Raw genomic sequence first — 24547 nt, 5'->3', positions numbered from 1 at the left:
GGCGGAAAATCATGTGATAGCACTGTCGGCAGTGTTCATTCCGGAAGTGGACAACTGGGAAGCAGACTTCCTCAGCAGACACGACCTTCACCCGGGAGAGTGGGGACTTCACCCAGAAGTCTTCCACCTGACTGTAAACCGTTGGGAAAAACCAAAGGTGGACATGATGGCGTCCCGTCTAAACAAAAAACTGGACAGATATTGCGCCAGGTCAAGGGACCCTCAGGCAATAGCGGTGGACGCTCTGGTAACGCCGTGGGTGTACCAGTCAGTGTATGTGTTCCCTCCTCTGCCTCTCATACCAAAAGTACTGAGAATCATAAGAAGGAGAGGAGTAAGAACTATACTCGTGGTTCCGGATTGGCCAAGAAGGACTTGGTACCCGGAACTTCAAGAGATGCTCACGGACGAACCGTGGCCTCTACCTCTAAGAAAGGACCTGCTACAGCAGGGGCCTTGTCTGTTCCAAGACTTACCGCGGCTGCGTTTGACGGCATGGCGGTTGAACGCCGGATCCTGAAGGAAAAAGGCATTCCAGAAGAAGTCATCCCTACCCTGGTCAAAGCCATTTGGCGTAAATATGTTGCGTGGTGTGAGGCCAAGAAGGCCCCTACAGAGGAATTTCAACTGGGTCGTTTCCTTCATTTCCTGCAAACAGGACTGTCTATGGGCCTAAAATTAGGGTCCATTAAGGTTCAAATTTCGGCCCTGTCGATTTTCTTCCAGAAAGAACTGGCTTCAGTACCTGAAGTTCAGACATTTGTAAAAGGGGTGCTGCATATACAGCCTCCTTTTGTGCCTCCAGTGGCACCTTGGGATCTCAATGTTGTGTTGAGTTTTCTAAAGTCACATTGGTTTGAACCACTTACCACTGTGGACTTAAAATATCTCACATGGAAGGTGACGATGCTGTTAGCCTTGGCTTCAGCCAAGCGTGTGTCAGAATTGGCGGCTTTATCATATAAAAGCCCTTACTTAATTTTTCATTCTGACAGGGCAGAATTGAGGACTCGTCCTCAATTTCTACCTAAGGTGGTTTCTGCATTTCACATGAACCAACCTATTGTGGTACCTGCGGCTACTAGGGATTTAGAGGACTCTAAGTTGCTTGACGTTGTCAGGGCCTTGAAAATATATGTTTCCAGGACGGCTGGAGTCAGAAAATCTGACTCGCTGTTTATCCTGTATGCACCCAACAAACTGGGTGCTCCTGCTTCAAAGCAGACTATTGCTCGTTGGATTTGTAGTACAATTCAGCTTGCACATTCTGTGGCAGGCTTGCCACAGCCAAAATCAGTAAAAGCCCATTCCACAAGGAAAGTGGGCTCATCTTGGGCGGCTGCCCGAGGGGTCTCGGCTTTACAACTTTGCCGAGCAGCTACCTGGTCAGGGGCAAACACGTTTGCTAAATTCTACAAATTTGATACCCTGGCTGAGGAGGACCTGGAGTTCTCTCATTCGGTGCTGCAGAGTCATCCGCACTCTCCCGCCCGTTTGGGAGCTTTGGTATAATCCCCATGGTCCTTACGGAGTCCCAGCATCCACTAGGACGTCAGAGAAAATAAGATTTTACTTACCGATAATTCTATTTCTCGTAGTCCGTAGTGGATGCTGGGCGCCCATCCCAAGTGCGGATTGTCTGCAATACTTGTATATAGTTATTGTTACAAAAATTCGGGTTATTATTGTTGTGAGCCATCTTTTCAGAGGCTCCTTTGCGTTTATCATACTGTTAACTTGGTTCAGATCACGAGTTGTACGGTGTGATTGGTGTGGCTGGTATGAGTCTTACCCGGGATTCAATATCCTTCCTTATTATGTACGCTCGTCCGGGCACAGTATCCTAACTGAGGCTTGGAGGAGGGTCATAGGGGGAGGAGCCAGTGCACACCACCTGATCCTAAAGCTTTTATTATTGTGCCCTGTCTCCTGCGGAGCCGCTATTCCCCATGGTCCTTACGGAGTCCCAGCATCCACTACGGACTACGAGAAATAGATTTATCGGTAAGTAAAATCTTATTTTTGTGTCCTCTCTTCTAGGGGTGGACTATTCCACCCTGGGTAATCCTACGCTGAGCGCCCAAGATGGCTGCCGCACCTGGTACCTTGTGAGGGTGGAATACACAACCCTTGGAAGTTATTACCCAAAATACACCAATCCTGCATTATGTTTTCTGTGTGCTTAAGGTTTTCTTTTATGTCTGTGTTGCTGATCTATTGCTGTATTACTCAAATCCTCTGCATCATGTGCGTTGTCTTTTGATATCTTTAAAGCGCCTTGAGTCCTGTTGGAGAAAGAGCGCTATATAAATAAAATTATTATTATTAGGTGGACTCTTCTTGGGCGGCTGCCCGAGGCGTCTCTGCTTTACAGCTTTGCCGAGCAGCTACTTGGTCGGGTTCAAACACTTTTTTGCTAAATTCTACAAGTTTGATACCCTGGCTAATGAGGACCTCATGTTTGCTCAATCGGTGCTGCTGAGTCATCCGCACTCTCCCGCCCGGTTTGGAGCTTTGGTATAACCCCCATGGTCCTTTCGGAGTCCCCAGCATCCTCTAGGACGTAAGAGAAAATAAGATTTTAAACCTACCGATAAATCTTTTTCTCCTAGTCCGTAGAGGATGCTGGGCGCCCGTCCCATTGCTGACATATTTCTGCAAGACTTGTATAGAGTTCTTGCTTACATAAGGGTTATGTTACAGTTGAGATCAGTCTTTGGCTGATGCTGTTTTGTTCATACTGTTAACTGGTTGCGTATATTCCAGGTTATACGGTGTGGATGGTGTGGGCTGGTATGAATCTTGCCCTTAGATTACCAAAATACTTTCCTCATACTGTCCGTCTCCTCTGGGCACAGTTTCTCTAACTGAGGTCTGGAGGAGGGACATAGAGGGAGGAGCCAGTGCACACCCATTCTAAAGTTCTATATAGTGCCTATGTCTACTGCGGAGCCCGTCTATACCCCATAGTCCTTACGGAGTCCCCAACATCCTCTCTGGACTAGGAGAAAAAGATTTACCGGTAGGTTTAAAATCTTATTTTTCCCATCCCTGCTGAGGACAGGAAGGTATGGGAAAAAACCCCCGTCAGTCGATACGTCTGTATCCAGACTGTCAAAAAAATTGGCTTTGCCGTTTCCAAGGCTATATCCGTAAAAGAGCCAGCTGACCGTAAGATTGCGACCACGCTCAAGGCAATATATATGGCAGCAGGCGCAGCATAATGCCCCACAATTGTTTGTGGATGGATTTCCAGGGCAGCAGTCAAGTGGTCAGATAATGTTGACGGTTTGAACTCTCTGCCCCAGGATGAGGTCATTACTCTGCTGCAACATATACAGGATGCTGCAAATTTTATGAGTGAGGCTATTAAAGGTTTGTGAAAGATAAATGGCCGCACTACTGCTATGGCTGTTTCGGCACGCAGAGCTCTGTGGTTATGTCAGTGGTCGGCTGATTCAAAAAAGGGTGTAGAAAATCTTCCCTTAACAGGTGATGCCTTGTTTGGAGACAAATTAAATAAATACATTTCCCAAGCAACGGCGGGTAAGTCTACCTGTCTGCCATCGGCTACGCCACCTTTTAGACATTCTTACATCGGACCCTCCTTACAGTCATTTCGTGTGGCAAAGTTCAGTCAGAGGCAGGGGCCGAGGGGTCTCCACCACTCCCAGAGGATCTCGTGGTAAGTCCTGTAAACCTGCAGATGCTGCCTCCCTGGACCAGACCACCGGATCCTCTGCCCCTAAGCCTTCTGCGTGACGGTTGGCCCCAGCAGCAAGGTGACTTTCAGGGAGGTGCTCACCTTCAACACTTTGGCCACGTGAGGGACCTCATTTCCCAAGGATACCGGCTGGAATTTCAAACACTCCCTCCTCACAGATTTTTCAAGTCTGGCTTACCAGCTTTACCCGCAGTGAAAGGCTATTCAAAAACTTTTGCAGACAGAGGTGGTGGTTCCTGTACCACCTCCGTTACGCAACAGGGGTTTTCATTCCAGTATTTTTGTCATTCCCAAACTGGACTGTTCGGTGCGACCCATCTTGAACTTAAAGTCTCTAAACCAGTATTTGCGGGTGTTCAAGATGGAATCTCTGAGGAAGGGGGGGTTCCTGGTGTCTCTGGATGTCAAGGATGCTTACCCACACATTCCCATGTGGCCTCCTCATCAGGCTTACCTCAGGTTCGCCATATTAGTCGACCGTTTACAGTTTCAGGCCTTACCCTTTGAATGATCCACAGTGGCGAGGGTATTCACCAAGGTCATGGCGGAGATGATGCTGCAACTGCACATGATGGGAGTCAACATAGTGCCCTACTTGGACGATCTCCTCATAAAGGCTGCGTTCATGGAGCATCTGCTGCACTGCATCGATCTGACAACTTGCCTACTTACGGATCATGGATGGATCATACATTTTCAGAAATCTCACTTGGAACCGACCAAATGTCTTCAGTTCCTGGGAATGATACTGGATACAGTGTCTCAAAAGGTGTTTCTTCCGATGGACAAGGCCTTGGCTATCCAGGCTATGGTCCGCTCGGTCCTCAGTCCTCGCAAGGTGTCCATACATCTTTGCATCCGCTTACTGGGCAAGATGGTGGCTGCTTACGAGGCAATCAAATACAGCAGATTCCATGCCCGGCCATTTCATCTGGATCTACTGGAGAAATGGTCGGGTTCTCACCTTCACATGCATTGGGAAGTGACCTTCTCTCCGAAGGCCCGGATTTCTCTATTATGGTGGCTAAAAGTGCCTCACCTGGTAGAGGGCAGGAGTTCCAATAGCCACTCATGGATTCTACTGACAACGGATGCCAGCCTCCGGGGGTTGGGGGACTGTGACCCACGGGGTCCAGTTCCAGGGGATATGGTCAAGACAGGAATCTGCCCTGCCAATTAAACATCCTGGAACTCAAGGCAATTTACAATGCCCTTCTGCAGGCTTCTCATCTCCTGAAAAATCGGACGATCCAGGTTCAGTTGGACAACGCCACAGCAGTGGCGTACATAAACCGACAAGGGGGAACAAGAAGCTGAGCGGCGATGCAAGAGGTGTCAAGAATCCTCCTCTGGGCGGAAGCCACCACAAGGGCCATTTCCACCATATTCATTCCAGGCGTGGGCAACTGGGAAGCGGACTTCCTCAGCAGACACAACCTCCATCCGGGGAATGGGGCCTACATCCCCAGGTGTTTCAACAGATAATTTACTGGTGGGGCTGTCCACAGATAGATCTGATGGCTTCTCGTCTCAACAAGAAGCTATTCCGTTTCTGTTCCAGAAAGAGGGATCCGTAGGCTGTAGCAGTGGTTGCGCTGACTACACCGTGGATGTACCAGTTTGTGTACCTGTTCCCTCCTCTGCCGCTGATCCCAAGGGTGCTAAAAAGGCTACGAAAGGAAAGCGTACAGGCAATTCTAATTGCCCCGGATTGGCCTCACCAGGCGTGTTGTTCGGACCTCCTGACCATGGGGGTCATTCCGAGTTGATCGTAGCTGTGCTAAATTTAGCACAGCTACGATCAGGCACTCGGACATGCGGGAGGACGCCAAGCACAGGGCTAGTCTGACCTGCGTGTCAGTGACGCGCCCCCGCAGAATTGCAAAAGCATCACACAGCGGCGATGCTTTTGCATTTGAGGAGTAACTCCTGACCAGCGCAGCTCCTGCGACTGGCCGGGAGAACCTCTTCGCTGCCTGGGTCGCAGCGGCTGCGTGTGACATAACGTAGCCGCTGCGGGCCGCCGCCCCCCCCCCCCCCCCCAACGGTCCGGCCACGCCTGCGTTGGCCGGACTGCGCCCCCCCCCCTAAACGGCGGCTTGACGCTTCCGTCTTGCCCCCTCCCACCCAGCGACTGCCTCTGCCTGTCAGTCAGGCAGGGGTGATTGCTAGGCAACGACGGCGCCGGTGCATGCACAGTTTCCGACCCGATTGCTGTGATAAACTGCAGCGGGTGATCGGGTCGGAATGACACCCCCTCCCCCCCCCCCCCCCCCCCCCGCCATGTCTCTGGAGGATCCCTGGCCTCTGCCGCTCCAAGACGATCTTCAGCAAGACCCGTTCGTCTATCCAGAATTACAGCGGCTACGTTTGACGGCTTGGAAGTTGAGAGGGAGATTCTAGCAAGAAAAGGTCTTTCCTCCAAGGTTATTTCCACCATGGTCCAGGCCAGGAAGATGGTGACGTCAAAGCATTATCATCGTATCTGGAAAAAGTATGTTACCTGGTGTGAAAGTAGAAAGGTTTCTCTCGTGGAATTTAGAATCGGTCGTTTTCTACTTTTCCTGCAAACGGGGGTGGATATGGGCCTACGTTTAGGCTCCATCAAAGTCCAGATTTCGGTGCTCTCTATTTTATTCCACAAACAACTTGCCCTGTTGACAGAAATACAGACTTTCCTGAAGGGAGTTCTTCATATACAACTGCCCTTTGTACCTCCCACGGCTCCGTGGGATCTCAATGTGGTCCTGTCATTTCTCCAATCGGACTGGTTTGAACCCTTACATAGGGTGGAGTTGAAATTTCTCACCTGGAAGACGGTGATGCTATTGGCTTTGGCGTCTGCCAGGCGTGTCTCGTAATTAGGGGCCTTATCCTGTAAGAGCCCTTATTTGATTTTTCATGACGACAGGGTTGAATTTTTGCCTACAGTGGGGTCAGCTTTTCATGTGAATCAGTCTATTGTGGTTCCAATGTTGTCTGACGCTTCTGCTGGCCCTGAGACCTTGGATGTGGTCAGGGCTCTGAAGATTTATGTCAAAAGGACGGCCTGCCATCGGAAAGCTGACTCTCTGTCGTTTATGATGCCTCCAAGATTGGTCAGCCTGCTTCTAAGCAATCTATTGCTCGTTGGCTCAGGTTGACCATTCAACTGGCCTTTACATCGGCGGCTCTGCCCTTGCCGACGTCTATTCAGGCCCACTCGACAAGGTCGGTGGGGTCTTCCTGGGGGGCTGCCCAGGGGTGTGTCGGCCCTACAGTTGTGTCGAGCTGCTACTTGGTCTGGTTTGAACACTTTTATGAAAAGCTATAGGTTTGATACTTTGGCCAGGGAGGACCTTCTGTTTGGTCAGGCGGTTTTACAGGGGTCTCAGCACTCTCCCACCCGTTTGGGAGTTTTGGGACTTCCCCATGGTACTAAAGTACAAGTCCCCAGCCTCCACTAGGACAGCGGTGGCCAACCCGCGGCTCTCGAGCAGCATGCGGCTCGATACGATCCTGGCCACCGCTGCCCGACACTCGCAGCCCGGCGCACAGACAGGTCTCCAGCGGCGGTGTCTATCTTCAATTCGCCGCAGGCCCGTGAGCCAATCACAGCTCGCGGACCGGCAACTGAGGCTCCTGATTGGCTGCCGGACCGCGAGCCCTGATTGGCTCACGGGCCGGAGCCGAATAGAAGACAACCGCCGCCGGAGACTGAGGGGTAGGAGATGCGCACGCTGCGCTCTCCTTTCCCTCGCAGCAGCGGAGCAGTGCGGTGAGCAGCACTTTTGGGGGGGGGGGGGGGGGGGCACTGTGAGGGCATGTGTATCAGCACTGGGGGTATATCTGGCACTGTGGGGATATGTGTGTCTGCACTGGGGACATATCTGGCACTGTGTGGGCATGTGTATTTGCAGTGGGGGAATACTGGGGGCATACACATATCTGGCACTGGGGGCATACACGTATCTGGCACTGTGTGGGGACGCGTGTCTGCACTGGGGGCATATCTGGCACTGTGTGGGGACGTGTGTCTGCACTGGGGGAATACTGGGGGCATATCTGGCACTGTGGGGAAATGTGTATCTGCACTGGGGGAATACTGGGGCATATCTGGCACTGTGTGGGGACATGTGTATCGGCACTGTGGGGCCATGCACGTATTTGGCACTGTGGGGCCATGCACGTATTTGGCACTGTGGGGCCACCCATTTTTTGGCATTTTTATATGTATATGGCACGGTACAACATGATTAAACGGGGTTATGACCCAAGGTCGCACTCCCACAAACGTCATACCGAAAGGTGCGCGCTAAAAAATGGTGCGTGGCTTTGTGACAGCTAGGCCACGCCCCCATTTTTGAGTGCGCGCATGATAGTGGCTCTTGCTCTTGCCTATGGATCTTTTCTAGCTCTTTGCCTCTGGCCGGTTGGCCACCCCTGCACTAGGACGTAAAAGAGAAAATAGGAATTTAATACCTACCGGTAATTCCTTTTCTCCTAGTTAGTAGTGGATATTGGGCGCCTGCCTCAGTGCTTACCTGTGTAAGTGTTTGGTAGGAGCGGCGTTGCGGTCCCGTTATGTTGTTGGGATGGCTGTGCTATCCGGGTTAGGTTGTTGTTGCTATCCTCTGTTCTGGTTAGCGCCCTCCTTTTGTTCATGGTTGTGTGTTGGCTCACCGCTGTTGTATTGTTCTTCTCTCGTGTTATGTGCGTCTCCTCGGGCACAGTTTCCTAGACTGGTAGGAGGAGCATGGAGGGGAGGACCCAGCACACACACTAAAAGTTTTAAAGTGCCAGGCTCCAGTGGACCCAATCTATACCCCATGGTACAAAAGCACGAGACCCCAGTATCCACTACGGACTAGGAGAAAAGAAATTACCGGTATGTATTAAATTCCTCTTTTTCTATCATAATGTATAGCTTCTGTAACTCCACCCAGTTCTCGATTATCCTAACAACCATACTTTGTAAATTCACTTACTATCGATGCTCTGCTGCCCACGTCAGCCAATTACAGTACTTCAATATCTCAAGTTTTCCTGCCCACTGCTATGGGGATCAGAGTAAGACTTGTGATTTGTATGTATCGTTCCAGAATGGTACACCATGGACGTTGTATTTAGTATAGCTGGCATAACCCGTGTGGTCAGGGAAGTAACCTTCCCTATATAAAGTGAACAGTAATGTCTCTTTGGCGTGTGGCCCGTTTACAGCGGTGTTCCAATGAATTAGGACCAAGTTTTTGTGAATTTAAATGTGGTACTAGATAGAAAGTACGCCGCGAGTAAAGCAGGTGTACTTTCTGCCCATGATGTGACGGAGTCAAATGCCACCGTGGACTGTTCGTGATATTGCTGACTCTGTTGGAATCAGTACATCTAGTGTTTCAAGGGAGTTTAAAACTTGCAGCAAAATTGCGTTTGTGTATCCGGAGGGGAAAATGTGAATGGAAACGTAAAACACACTGAACTGGCAAACTATGGTTAGAAAAATGGTTGCGTTAAATGTAACCAGCAATGACTTACAAAGAGACTCAGCAGCTGGTGGTCAATAACCTATTCTCCAAACAGTGAGACCCAGGCTTCTAGAAGTTGGAACAGCTCCTTCCAATTAAAATGCAGAAAATGACGGGTGGAAATTTTTTGGGGTGTGTGGTTAAGAAAACGTGGGAGAAACCAATAGGCTTTGTCTTAAGGACTATGCACGCCGCAATAAATACAGCTGATGTTCTGACTGGTCATGTGGCTTGTACAGGTTGGGAATTCTTCACGGAGCAGTCCTTTAGCGGTAGAGGAGGACGTTGTAGAGCCCACAGCATCAAGTGACCCACGGTCCCCTACACAAGGAATTGTTCGCACTCCCCTGCGGCAGTCTTTACATGGTAAGTACAATGGGTGGTTCTGGTTGGTGCGTAGGAATTTGTGGTTGTGCCTCTAATTATCTACTCCCCTTCAGCTTCCTTGAACCTTTTGGCCAAGCAGCTCAGTGAGGTGTTCGTAGCAGAGGATTCTGGGATAGAGGGAAGTCCTGCTGCTGATGGCGAGGGTCCAGTTGCAATTCATGAAGACCAACCAGTGAGCGAAGCTGATCACCCCTTTTATGCTGCTGATGACGAGGGTCCAGTTGCCATTCATGAAGACCAACCAGCGAGCGAAGCAGACCGCCCTCTTCCGGCTTCTGATGTGACGGAGCCAGAAGCAACAGAGGAAATAGTGGTTTTACCGACTGTACAACCTGTGGCCTCCGTAGATCTGACGCCACCTGTTCTCCAACACCAGAATCCAAGGGGGAAATCTCCACGTCCAGCAGGTGGGGTCCATTACTACGGCAGGAAAGGTGGTGGCTGGGAATGACTGACCCGTCTAATCCTTACGGGGTGATTGTACACGTCCAACAGCTTCTCTCGTATCCTCATATTTCTAGGTGCAAAGAAAGTTCGCCAGCGCCCAAGGAAGAACTTGCTCACATCTGCTCCTGGTCGTTCTCCTCTAAAGATCTTACAGGAGGACAACTCCCCCAGCAACACTCTGCACAGCAGACCGGTAAATAACCCCCACCCTAAGCCTCTCTCTGAAGCTTTCCCTTATTCTATATCCAGTGGTTGTAGAGTTCTCCTGCACGTGCTCAGGCTCCACTACGGTGAATATTTCACATTGAGATGTTGCAGCCTGACTTGTTTAGTGGCTTCCTGCATCAACATCACACACCACAAGTGTGGAGAAGGCTCCAGCTTATAGTCAAGGGCAGGGATTCTCCACTCCAGGAATCATGTACTCAAGGCATTAGGTGAGGTAAGGTGGGCACACAAAGCGACAGGCATTCGTTCCAACATCGTAAAGGAATGCCCGTCAGCCCATACACACTTGAACAATCAATCGTGTTCCGTCCTTCATTAGCGTATTACAAGATGCTTGCGATATCGGCAGGTTTGGTGTGAAGCGTATCAAACCTGACGTTGCTAGCGACCACGGGCACCCGCATATCTGGTATACATACTACCCGATATATGCGCCTATGTGAACGCTATGTCTGTTCGATCTAGCGCAGGCCTGGCCAACCTGTGGCTCTCCGGCTGTTGTAAAACTACAAGTCCCATCATGCTTTGCCACAGTGTTGCTATTATGGAATGCTACAACTGTGACAGGGCATGCTGGGATGTGTAGTTTCACAATATCTGAAGAGCCACAGTTGGGCCAGGCTTGATCTAGCGAATTGGACAACATATAGCTCAGTGTATGCCCAGCTTTAGTCTGTTTTGCTGGGTCAGTAATTATCCCACCTGACAGAAATCCTCAAAACATGACCTGCTGGGAAAACTTAAGGGTTGGGAACCACTGGTCTAGGATAAAACAGGTTATCTAAAGCAATGATTCAAGATGGAATATGGGTTGTATAGTTTCAATTACTTAATTCTTGCAAAACTTTAGTTTCTCTATTGTCCTAGTGGATGCTGGGGTTCCTGAAAGGACCATGGGGAATAGCGGCTCCGCAGGAGACAGGGCACAAAAAGTAAAGCTTTACGATCAGGTGGTGTGTACTGGCTCCTCCCCCTATGACCCTCCTCCAAGCCTCAGTTAGATTTTTGTGCCCGGCCGAGAAGGGTGCAATCTAGGTGGCTCTCCTAAAGAGCTGCTTAGAAAAGTTTAGCTTAGGTTTTTTATTTTACAGTGAGTCCTGCTGGCAACAGGATCACTGCAACGAGGGACTTAGGGGAGAAGAAGTGAACTCACCTGCGTGCAGGATGGATTGGCTTCTTGGCTACTGGACATTAGCTCCAGAGGGACGATCACAGGTACAGCCTGGATGGTCACCGGAGCCTTGCCGCCGGCCCCCTTGCAGATGCTGAAGTAAGAAGAGGTCCAGAATCGGCGGCAGAAGACTCCTCAGTCTTCTAAAGGTAGCGCACAGCACTGCAGCTGTGCGCCATTTTCCTCTCAGCACACTTCACACGGCAGTCACTGAGGGTGCAGGGCGCTGGGAGGGGGGCGCCCTGGGAGGCAAATGAAAACCTATTTTGGCTAAAAATACCTCACATATAGCCTCCGGAGGCTATATGGAGATATTTAACCCCTGCCAGAATCCGTTAAGAGCGGGAGACGAGGCCGCCGAAAAAGGGGCGGGGCCTATCTCCTCAGCACACAGCGCCATTTTCCCTCACAGAAAGGCTGGAGGGAAGGCTCCCAGGCTCTCCCCTGCACTGCACTACAGAAACAGGGTTAAAACAGAGAGGGGGGGCACTAATTTGGCGTTAGAAATATATAATAAAGATGCTATAAGGGAAAACACTTATATAAGGTTGTCCCTATATAATTATAGCGTTTTTGGTGTGTGCTGGCAAACTCTCCCTCTGTCTCTCCAAAGGGCTAGTGGGTCCTGTCCTCTATCAGAGCATTCCCTGTGTGTGTGCTGTGTGTCGGTACGTGTGTGTCGACATGTATGAGGACGATGTTGGTGAGGAGGCGGAGCAATTGCCTGTAATGGTGATGTCACTCTCTAGGGAGTCGACACCGGAATGGATGGCTTATTTAGGGAATTACGTGATAATGTCAACACGCTGCAAGGTCGGTTGACGACATGAGACGGCCGACAAACAATTAGTACCGGTCCAGACGTCTCAAAAACACCGTCAGGGGTTTTAAAACGCCCGTTTACTTTAGTCGGTCGACACAGACACAGACAGGGACACTGAATCCAGTGTCGACGGTGAATAAACAAACGTATTCCTTATTAGGGCCACACGTTAAAGGCAATGAAGGAGGTGTTACATATTTCTGATACTACAAGTACCACAAAAGAGGGTATTATGTGGGATGTGAAAAAACTACCGTAGTTTTTCCTGAATCAGATAAATTAAATAAAGTGTGTGATGATGCGTGGGTTCCCCCCGATAGAAAATTAGGGGCGGTATACCCTTTCCCGCCAGAAGTTAGGGCGCGTTGGGAAACACCCCTTAGGGTGGCTAAGGCGCTCACACGCTTATCAAAACAAGTGGCGGTACCGTCTATAGATAGGGCCGTCCTCAAGGACCAGCTGACAGGAGGCTGGAAAATATCATAAAAAGTATATACACACATACTGGTGTTATACTGCGACCAGCGATCGCCTCAGCCTGGATGTGCAGAGCTGGGGTGGCTTGGTCGGATTCCCTGACTAAAAATATTGATACCCTTGACAGGGACAGTATTTTATTGACTATAGAGCATTTAAAGGATGCATTTCTATATATGCGAGATGCACAGAGGGATATTTGCACTCTGGCATCAAGAGTAAATGCGATGTCCATATCTGCCAGAAGATGTTATGGACACGACAGTGGTCAGGTGATGCAGATTCCAAACGGCACAAAGGTGTATTGCCGTATAAAGGAAGAGGAGTTATTTGGGGTCGGTCCATCGGACCTGGTGGCCACGGCAACTGCTGGAAAATCCACCGTTTTTACCCTAAGTCACATCTCTGCAGAAAAAGACACCGTCTTTTCAGCCTCAGTCCTTTCGTCCCTATAAGATCATATCTGCCCAGGGATAGAGGAAAGGGAAGAAGACTGCAGCAGGCAGCCCATTCCCAGGAACAGAAGCGTTCCACCGTTTCTGACAAGTTCTCAGCATGGCGCTGAGACCGTACAGGACCCCTGGATCCTACAAGTAGTATCCCAGGGGTACAGATTGGAATGTCGAGACGTTTCCCCTTCGCAGGCTCCTGAAGTCTGCTTTACCAAGGTCTCCCTCCGACAAGGAGGCAGTATGGGAAAAAATTCACAAGCTGTATTCCCAGCAGGTGATAATTAAATTACCTCTCCTACTACAAGAAAAGGGGTATTATTCCACACTATATTGTGGTACTGAAGCCAGAAGGCTAGGTGAGACTTATTCTAAAAATTTTTTGAACACTTACAAAGGTTCAAATCAAGATGGAGTCACTCAGAGCAGTGATAACGAACCAGGAAGAAGGGGACTATATAGTGTCCCAGGACATCAGGGATGCTTACCTCTATGTCCCAAATTTGCCCTTCTCACTAAGGGTACCTCAGGTTCGTGGTGCAGAACTGTCACTATCAGTTTCAGACGCTGCCGTTTGGATTGTCCACGGCACCCCGGGTCTTTACCAAGGTAATGGCCGAAATGATGATTCTTCTTCGAAGAAAAGGCGTCTTAATTATCCCTTACTTGGACGATCTCCTGATAAGGGCATAGTCCAGGGAACAGTTGGAGGTCGGAGTAGCACTATCTCGGATACTGCTACAACAGCACGGGTGGATTCTAAATATTCCAAAATCGCAGCTGATCCCGACGACACGTCTGCTGTGCCTAGGGATGATTCTGGACACAGTCCAGAAAAAGGTGTTTCTCCCGGAAGAGAAAGCCAGGGAGTTATCCGAGCTAGTCAGGAACCTCCTAAAAACAGTGCATCATTGCACAAGGGTCCTGGTAAAAATGGTGGCTTCCTACGAAGCAATTCCATTCGGCAGATTTCACGCAAGAACTTTTCAGTGGGATCTGCTGGACAAATGGTCCGGATCGCATCTTCAGATGCATCAGCGGATAACCCTATATCCAAGGACAAGGGTGTCTCTCCTGTGGTGGTTATAGAGTGCTCATCCTCTAGAGGGCCGCAGATTCGGCATTCAGGATTGGATGCTGGTGACCACGGAGCCCAGCCGGAGAGGCTGGGGAGCAGTCACACAAGGAAAAAATTTCCAGGGAGTGTGATCAAGTCTGGAGACTTTTCTCCACATAAATATACTGGAGCTAAGGGTAAATTTATAATGCTCTAAGCTTAGCAAGACCTCTGCTTCAAGGTCAGCCGGTATTGATCCAGTGGGAAAAACATCACGGCAGTCGCCCACGTAAACAGACAGGGCGACACAAGAAGCAGGAGGGCAATGGCAAAAACTGCAAGGACTTTTCGCTGGGCGGAAAATCATGTGATAGCACTGTCAGCAGTGTTTCATCCCGGGAATGGAAACTGGGAAGCAGACTTCCTCAGCAGGCACGACCTCCACCCGGGAGAGTGGAAACTTCATCGGGAAGTTTTTTCCACATGATTGTAAACCGTTGGGAAATACCAAAGGTGGACATGATGGCGTCCCGTCTGAACAAAAAACGGGACAGGTATTGCGCCAGGTCAAGAGACCCTCAGGCAATAGCTGTGGACGTTCTGGTAACACCGTGGGTGTACCAGTCGGTGTATGTGTTCCCTCCTCTGCTTCTCATACCTAAGGTGCTGAGAATTATAAGACGTAGAGGAGTAAGAACTATACTCATGGCTCCGGATTGGCCAAGAAGGACTTGGTACCCGGAACTTCAAGAGATGCTTACAGAGGTCTTATGGCCTCTGCTGCTAAGAAGGGATTTGCTTCAGCAAGTACCATGTCTGTTCCAAGACTTACCGCAGCTGCGTTTGTCGGCATGGCGGTGGAACGCCGGATCCTAAGGGAAAAAGGCATTCCGGAAGAGGTCATTCCTACCCTGGTCAAAGCCAGAAAGGAGGTGACCGCACAACATTATCACCACATGTGGCGAAAATATGTTGCGTGGTGTGAGGCCAGGATGGCCCCACAAAGAAATTTCAACTCGGTCGTTTCCTGCATTTCCTGCAAACAGGAGTGTCTATGGGCCGCAAATTGGGGTCCATTAAGGTTCAAATTTCGGCCCTGTCGATTTTCTTCCAGAAAGAATTGGCTTCAGTTCCTGAAGTCCAGAAGGTTGTCAAGGGAGTATTGCATATACAACCCCCTTTTGTGCCTCCAGTGGCACTGTGGGATCTCAACGTAGTTCTGGGATTCCTCGAATCACATTGGTTTAAAACCAGTCAAATCTGTGGATTTGAAGCATCTCACATGAAAAGTGACCATGCTCTTGGCCCTGGCCTGGACCAGGCGAGTGTCAAATTGGTGGTTTTTTCTCAAAAAAGCCCATATCTGTTTGTCCATTCGGACAGGGCAGAGCTGCGGACTCGTCCCCAGTTCTCTCCCTAAGGTGGTGTCAGTGTTTCACCTGAACCAGCTTATTGTGGTGCCTTGCACCTACTAGGGACTTGGAGGACTCCAAGTTGCTAGATGTTGTCAGGGCCCTGAAAATATGTTCAAGGACGGCTGGAGTCAGGAAAACTGACTTGCTGTTATCCTGTATGCACCCAACAAACTGGGTGCTCTTGCTTCTAAGCAGACTATTGCTAGTTGGATGTGTAATACAATTCAGCTTGCACATTCTGTGGCAGGCCTGCCACAGCCAAAATATGTAAATGCCCATTCCACAAGGAAGGTGGGCTCATCTTGGGCGGCTGCGCGAGGGGTCTCGGCTTTACAACTTTGCCGAGCGGTTATTTAGTCAGGGGCAAACACGTTTGTAAAATCCTACAAATTTGATACCCTGGCTAAGGAGGACCTGGAGTTCTCTCATTCGGTGCTGCAGAGTCATCCGCACTCTCCCGCCCGTTTGGGAGCTTTGGTATTATCCCCATGGTCCTTTCAGGAACCCCAGCATCCACTAGGACGATAGAGAAAATAAGAATTTACTTACCGATAATTCTATTTCTCGGAGTCCGTAGTGGATGCTGGGCGCCCATCCCAAGTGCGGATTGTCTGCAATACTTGTACATAGTTACAAAAATCGGGTTATTATTGTTGTGAGCCATCTTTTCAGAGGCTCCGCTGTTATCATACTGTTAACTGGGTTCAGATCACAGGTTGTACAGTGTGATTGGTGTGGCTGGTATGAGTCTTACCCGGGATTCAAAATCCTTCCTTATTGTGTACGCTCGTCCGGGCACAGTACCTAACTGAGGCTTGGAGGAGGGTCATAGGGGGAGGAGCCAGTACACACCACCTGATCGTAAAGCTTTACTTTTTGTGCCCTGTCTCCTGCGGAGCCGCTATTCCCCATGGTCCTTTCAGGAACCCCAGCATCCACTACGGACTCCGAGAAATAGAATTATCGGTAAGTAAATTCTTATTTTCTCTGACGTCCTAGTGGATGCTGGGGACTCCGTAAGGACCATGGGGAATAGCGGCTCCGCAGGAGACTGGGCACATCTAAGAAAGCTTTAGGACTACCTGGTGTGCACTGGCTCCTCCCCCCTATGACCCTCCTCCAGACCTCAGAATACTGTGCCCGGCTCGAGCTGGATGCACACTAGGGGCTCTCCTGAGCTCCTAGAAAGAAAGTGTATTTTAGGTTTTTAATTTTACAGTGAGACCTGCTGGCAACAGGCTCACTGCACCGAGGGACTAAGGGGAGAAGAAGCGAACCTACCTAACTGTGGGTAGTTTGGGCTTCTTAGGCTACTGGACACCATTAGCTCCAGAGGGATCGACCGCATGGAACAGTCCATTGATGTTCGGTCCCGGAGCCGCGCCGCCGGCCCCCTTACAGAGCCAGAAGCAAGAAGAGTCCAGAAAATCGGCGGCTGAAGACATGTCTTCTCCAAGGTAGCGCACAGCACTGCAGCTGTGCGCCATTGCTACTCATTACACACTTCACACTGCGGTCACTGAGGGTGCAGGGCGCTGGGGGGGGCGCCCTGAGCAGCAATAAATACACCTTGGCTGGCAAAAATATCACAATATATAGCCCCAGAGGCTATATATGTGATAATTACCCCTGCCAGAATACAGAAAAGTCAGCCGAAAAGGGGCGGAGCTATCTCCCTCAGCACACTGGCGCCATTTCTCCCTCACAGCTCCGCTGGAAGGAAGCTCCCTGGCTCTCCCCTGCAGACTACACTACAGAAAGGGTAAAAAATAGAGGGGGGGGGGGGGGGCACAAATTTAGGCGCAAAATAAGTGTACAGCAGCTATAAGGGGATATAATTTAGTTAATCCCTGTATTATATAGCGCTCTGGTGTGTGCTGGCATACTCTTCCTCTGTCTCCCCAAAGGGCTTTGTGGGGTCCTGTCTCTATCAGAGCATTCCCTGTGTGTGTGCGGTGTGTCGGTACGGCTGTGTTGACATGTTTGATGAGGAGGCTGATGTGGAGGAGGAGCAGATGCCTATAAATGTGTTGTCACCCCCTGCGGGGCAGACACCTGAGTGGATGGACTTGTGGAAGGAATTACGCGAAAGAGTCGACTCCTTGCATAAAAAATTTGACGACATGCCAAATGCGGGACAGCCGGCTTCTCAGCTCGTGCCTGCCCAGGCGTCTCAAAGGCCTTCCGGGGCTTTAAAGCGTCCGTTACCTCAGATGGCAGACACAGATGTCGACACGGATACTGATACCAGTGTCGACGATGATGACGCAAATGTAATGTCCACTAGGGCCACTCGTTATATGATTGAGGCAATAAAAAATGTTTTACACATTTCTGATGTAACCCCAGGTACCACAAAAAAGGGTATTATGTTTGGGGAGAAAAAACTTCCAGTAGTTTTTCCCCCTTCTGAGGAATTAAATGATGTGTGTGAGGTAGCGTGGGCTTCCCCCGATAGAAAATTGGTGATTTCGAAAAGATTACTAATGGCGTACCCTTTCCCGCCAGAGGATAGGTCACGTTGGGAAACTCCACCTAGGGTGGATAAAGCGCTCACACGTTTGTCAAAAAAGGTGGCACTACCGTCTCCGGATACGGCCGCCCTAAAGGAGCCTGCTGATAGAAAGCAGGAGGCTCTCCTGAAGGCTATATATACACACACGGGTGTTATACTGAGACCAGCTATTGCTTCAGCCTGGATGTGCAGTGCTGCAGCGGCGTGGTCGGAATCCCTGTCAGAAAACATTGACACCCTAGACAGGGACACTATATTGCTTAACATAGAGCATATTAAAGACGCGGTCTTTTACATAAGAGATGCACAGAGGGATATTTGCCGGCTGGCATCTAAAATCAGTGCGCTGTCCATTTCTGCCAGAAGAGGGTTATGGACCCGGCAGTGGACAGGAAATGCAGATTCTAAAAGGCACATGGAAGTTTTGCCTTACAAGGGTGAGGAGTTGTTTGGGGATGGTCTTTCGGACCTAGTGTCCACAGCAACGGCTGGGAAGTCAGCTTTCTTACCACATGTCCCCTCACAACCAAAGAAAGCACCGTATTATCAGGCGCAGTCCTTTCGTCCCCAAAAGAACAGGCGAGGTAGAGGCGCGTCCTTTCTGCCCAGGGGCAGAGGTAGAGGGAAAAAGCTGCAACATTCAGCCAGTTCCCAGGAACACGAGTCCTCCCCCGCTTCATCAGCTAAGTCCACCGCATGACACTGGGGCTCAACAGGCGGTGCCTGGTACGGTGGGGGCCCGTCTCAAACATTTCAGCAATCAGTGGGCTCGCTCACAGGTGGACCCCTGGATCCTTCAAGTGGTATCTCAGGGGTACAAGCTGGAATTCGAGACATTACCCCCCCCCGCCGTTTCCTAAAATCTGCCTTACCAACGACTCCCTCAGACAGGGAGGCTGTGTTGGAGGCAATTCACAAGCTGTATTCCCAGCAGGTGATAGTCAAAGTGCCCCTAATTCAACAAGGACGGGGTTACTATTCCACAATGTTTGTGGTACCGAAACCAGACGGTTCGGTGAGACCCATTTTAAATTTAAAATCCTTGAACACGTATCTAAAAAAATTCAGGTTCAAGATGGAATCGCTCAGGGCGGTTATTGCAAGCCTGGAAGAGGGGGATTACATGGTATCTCTGGACATCAAGGATGCTTACCTACATGTCCCCATTTACCATCCTCACCAGGAGTACCTCAGATTTGTGGTACAGGATTGTCATTACCAATTCCAGACGTTGCCGTTCGGCCTGTCCACGGCACCGAGGGTATTTACCAAGGTAATGGCCGAAATGATGATACTCCTTCGAAAAAAGGGGGTTTTAATTATCCCATACTTGGACGATCTCCTGATAAAAGCGAGATCCAGAGAGCAGTTGTTAGTGGGCGTAGCACTATCTCAGGAGGTGCTACGACAGCATGGTTGGATTCTGAATATTCCAAAGTCACAGCTGGTTCCTGCGACACGCCTACTGTTCCTGGGACTGATTCTAGACACAGTCCAGAAAAAAGTGTTTCTCCCAGAGGAAAAAGCCAAGGAGCTGTCATCTCTGGTCAGAGGCCTCCTAAAACCGAAACAGGTGTCGGTACATCACTGCACACGAGTTCTGGGAAAGATGGTAGCTTCCTACGAAGCGATCCCATTCGGCAGGTTCCATGCCAGAATATTTCAGTGGGACCTCTTGGATCAATGGTCCGGATCGTATCTTCAAATGCATCGGCTGATAACCCTGTCTCCACGGAACAGGGTGTCTCTCTTGTGGTGGCTGCAGAGTGCTCATCTCGTGGAGGGCCGCAGATTCGGCATACAGGACTGGGTCCTGGTGACCACGGATGCCAGCCTTCGAGGCTGGGGGGCAGTCACGTTTGGCAAGAAACTTCCAAGGACTTTGGACAAGTCACAAGACTTCCCTACACATAAATGTTCTGGAATTGAGGGCCATTCACAATGCCCTGAGTCAGGCAAAGACCCTGCTTCAAAACCAACCGGTTCTGATCCAGTCAGAAAACATCACGGCGGTCGCCCATGTAAACCGACAGGGCGGCACAAGAAGCAGGGCGGCGATGGCAAAAGCCACAAGGATTCTCCGATGGGCGGAAAATCACGTGTTAGCACTGTCAGCAGTGTTCATTCCGGGAGTGGACAACTGGGAAGCGGACTTTCTCAGCAGACACGACCTTCACCCGGGAGAGTGGGGACTTCATCCAGAAGTTTTCCAACAGATAATAAACCATTGGGAAAAACAGGTGGACATGATGGCGTCCCGCCTAAACAAAAAAAACTAGAAAAATATTGCGCCAGGTCAAGGGACCCTCAGGCGATAGCGGTGGACGCTCTAGTGACACCGTGGGTGTACCGGTCGGTTTATGTGTTTCCTCCTCTTCCTCTCATACCCAAGGTGCTGAGGATAATAAGGAAAAGAGGAGTAAGAACGATACTCGTTGTTCCGGATTGGCCAAGGTCTTGGTACCCGGAACTTCAAGAGTTAATCTCAGAGGACCCATGGCCTCTGCCGCTCAGACAGGACCTGCTGCAGCAGGGGCCCTGTCTGTTCCAAGACTTACCGCGGCTGCGTTTGACGGCATGGCGGTTGAACGCCGGATCCTAAAGGAAAAGGGTATTCCGGAAGAAGTCATCCCTACGCTGATTAAAGCCAGGAAAGATGTAACTGCTAAACATTATCACCGCATATGGCGAAAATATGTTGCTTGGTGTGAGGCCAGAAAGGCCCCAACAGAGGAATTTCAGCTGGGTCGATTCCTACAATTCCTGCAAGCAGGAGTGACGTTGGGCCTCAAATTGGGGTCCATCAAGGTCCAGATTTCGGCTCTGTCGATTTTCTTCCAGAAAGAACTGGCTTCACTGCCTGAAGTTCAGACTTTTGTCAAAGGAGTTCTGCATATTCAGCCTCCTTTTGTGCCCCAGTGGCACCTTGGGATCTAAATGTGGTTTTGGAATTCCTGAAATCACATTGGTTCGAGCCACTTAAGACTGTGAATTTAAAATATCTCACGTGGAAAGTGGTTCTGTTGTTGGCCCTGGCTTCGGCCAGGTGGGTATCAGAATTGGCGGCTTTGTCTTGTAAAAGTCCTTATCTGATTTTCTATATGGATAGGGCAGAGTTGAGGACTCGTCCTCCGTTTCTCCCGAAGGTGGTCTCAGCTTTTCACTTGAACCATCCTATTGTGGGCCTGCGGCTACTAGGGTCTTGGAGGACTCCAAGTTACTGGACGTAGTCAGGGCCCTGAAAATTTATGTTTCCAGGACGGCTGGAGTCAGAAAGACTGACTCGCTGTTTTATCCTGTATGCACCCAACAAGCTGGGTGCTCCTGCTTCTGAGCAGTCTATTGCGCGCTGGATTTGTAGCACTATTCAGCTGGCGCATTCTGCGGTGGGATTACCGCAGCCTAAATCAATAAAAGCCCATTCCACAAGGAAGGTGGGCTCACCTTGGGCGGCTGCCCGAGGGGTCTCGGGCTTTACAACTTTGCAGAGCAGCTACTTGGTCAGGGGCAAAACACGTTTGCAAAATTCTACAGTTCTCTCATTCGGTGCTGCAGAGTCATCCGCGCACTCCCGCCCGTTTGGGAGCTTTGGTATAATCCCCATGGTCCTTACGGAGTCCCCAGCATCCAATAGGACGTCAGAGAAAATAAGAATTTACTCACCGGTAATTCTATTTCTCGTAGTCCGTAGTGGATGCTGGCGCCCATCCCAAGTGCGGATTGTCTGCAATACTTGTACATAGTTATTGTTACAAAAATCGGGTTGTTATTGCGAGCCATCTATTCAGAGGCTCCATTGTTATCATACTGTTAACCGGGGTTCCTATCACGTGTTATATGGTGTGATTGGTGTGGCTGGTATGAGTCTTACCCGGTATTCAAAATCCTTCCTTATTATGTACGCTCGTCCGGGCACAGTGTCCTAACTGAGGCTTGGAGGAGGGTCATAGGGGGAGGAGCCAGTGCACACCAGATTGTCCTAAATCTTTCTTTAGAGTGCCCAGTCTCCTGCGGAGCCCGTCTATTCCCCATGGTCCTTACGGAGTCCCCAGCATCCACTATGGACTACGAGAAATAGAATTACTGGTGAGTAAATTCTTTTTTTTTTTTTTTTTTATCGGGATGGCATAAATTTAATTACAATGAATTTGAGATGGTTCATCAGTTCTGTGTTTGGGGGTGTACCGATGGCAATCTTCTGAGCCTTTCGCTCTCCCCGATCCTGTTGCAGGTGAAGCTCTCCTTCCAGTCCGAGCAGCCGTCATCTCTCGGGAACATGAAGATCTTGCATAGCAGTTGGGAGAGGTCTCACAACAAGGAGAATGATCTGTACAACCATAGTGAAAGCTGAGCGCTCGGTGTTCCCACATATAGAGGACGTGTATAAACGTTATAATCTCACGGAGATGTTGTCTTCTGCACACCTCCTGTATACATGCTGCTATGTGCACGATTCTCATGCACTACTTGTGTAAATATCTCTGCTCCTGTTTGTTTGTGGATTTCTATGTTTTAGAAATAATAAACGTGATTTTATTACCAAGGTGTCTTTATGGAGTGATAATAAAATGGCCGTGTGGGGGAAGATGTAGCGGAGTTTTTCTGTGGGGTCTCATCCATATCTGTCCTATTTCTTCCACTGATTTTTTTTTTTTTTCTCTTACGTCCTAGAGGATGCTGGGGTTCCATTTAGTACCATGGGGTATAGACGGTCCCTTGGGAGCCATGGGCACTTTAAGAGTCTAACAGTGTGGGCTGGCTCCTCGCTCTATGCCCCTCCTAGCAGACTCGGTTTAGAAAATGTGCCCGGTGGAGCCGGTCACAGCTACAGGAGCTCCTAGGAGTTTCTCTGGTTTTATTTTTATTTTTTTAAAGAGTTAGGTACAGGAAGGCTGCCGGTGCCCAGGTAAGTGGGTCACCGACGTGAAATGGCGGCATAAGGGATGTAGCACAGCCCTGTGAAGCTGCGCTCCGGATGACTCATCGGTACGAGGAGGCGCGCCCTGAGACTGCGCACAGACACTACACTGGTGTTCAGAGGTTTACGGGATAATCCCGCTGTTAGCAACCACAGTTACCTCAGGCCAGTATAATCTCATCAGCGGGAAGATGCGCCATTACAGGGCTTCTTCCTCAGAGCGGATCCAGAACTCACCGGTGCCATTTTCTCCCTGCAGATCGCACCCCAGAGACGCTAACAGGGAGCGCTGCCCTCCTCTGCGGTACTAGGGTGTATTAGACAAGGGGGGAGAGTGTTATTTTTCACTGTTTGATCTATTTGGGTTATTCAGTCAGCGCCAGGCAATTATTATAATAACTGCTCACAGGGGCGCTGTGTGGCTGGCTCCTTATACTCTGACCCTCTGTAGGTACTCTGGGAGAAACTGTGTTTGACATTTTCCTGTGTGTGTGTGTGTGTGTAAGTGTATATATCCACATTACCATGTCTAAGGGCTCTGTATCATGTGCTGCAGAGTGTGTATCTTCTCCTGAAGAGTCTATTCCTTGTACTCAGGAACGTAATGTTCTGTCCCAGGCTTCAGAGTCCGAACCCCCATGGGTGGCTTCTATCCGGGGAATGATATCCCAGATTTCATATAGGATAGCTCCTAATGAGACTGAAACACAGGTTTTAAGACGATCTGTAGAGGTTTTGTCATATTCAGCTCTCACTGCCTCACCAAAAGCCCCTGATATGTACCCTAAAAAGAGTGCTCTTGCCCAGATAATGCAAGTCGACGCGGATATCGACTCTGATTCAGGGGACGGTAATGGTGATAACCTGGGGGGGATGGGGGAGGCATCCTTTGCTAAGGGGGTGCAACTCATGATTGAGGCTATTAGGGATGTTTTACACATTACTGATAAGGTTCCTGAGCAGGTAGAGGAGGCTTATTTTACTGACACTAAGAAATACTCCCTTACATTCCCTGCATCAAAGGAATTAAACGCATTATTTTGGAAAACCCAGAGAAAAAATTCCAGGTTCCAAAGAGGGTTCTCATTGGTTTTCCTTTCCCTGAGGACATGAAAAAGTGGAAAATCCTGCCTGTAGTAGATGCTTCTGTATCTAGATTGTCTAAAAAGGCGGTTTTACCTGTCCCTGGTTCAACCGCGCTAAAAGTGCCGGCTGACCGCAAAATTGAGACTACACTCAAATCTTCATACACAGCTAATGGCGTAGCTTTAAGACCCACTATTGCTTGTGCATGGATTTCTAAGACCATAGTATAATGGTCAGACACATTACTAGAGGGATTGGATTCTATAGATAGAAGTGAAATTGAATTGTTTTTACATCACATACAGGATTCTGCAGGTTTCATGGTGGAGGTCATGAAGGACCTTGGACA

General features: G+C 49.6%; 1 protein-coding gene across 1 annotated transcript in view; it reads left to right on the top strand.

Annotated features, from left to right (window-relative positions):
* Positions 1–22733, top strand: part of CDCA3 (cell division cycle associated 3) — a 30663-nt gene extending 7930 nt beyond the window's left edge. Inside the window, exons 3-6 of the mRNA XM_063962474.1 lie at positions 9465–9591; positions 9666–10019; positions 10134–10252; positions 22426–22733. Of these exons, the coding sequence (XP_063818544.1) occupies positions 9465–9591; positions 9666–10019; positions 10134–10252; positions 22426–22545 (720 nt within the window). The 3' untranslated portion in view covers positions 22546–22733. The remainder of the gene's footprint in view (positions 1–9464; positions 9592–9665; positions 10020–10133; positions 10253–22425) is intronic.
* The last annotated feature ends 1814 nt before the right edge of the window (positions 22734–24547 follow it).

This window comes from Pseudophryne corroboree, chromosome 3 (assembly GCF_028390025.1).
Source record: "Pseudophryne corroboree isolate aPseCor3 chromosome 3, aPseCor3.hap2, whole genome shotgun sequence".
Classification (NCBI taxonomy): domain Eukaryota; kingdom Metazoa; phylum Chordata; class Amphibia; order Anura; family Myobatrachidae; genus Pseudophryne; species Pseudophryne corroboree.
This window is presented reverse-complemented; position numbering and strand designations above follow the sequence as displayed.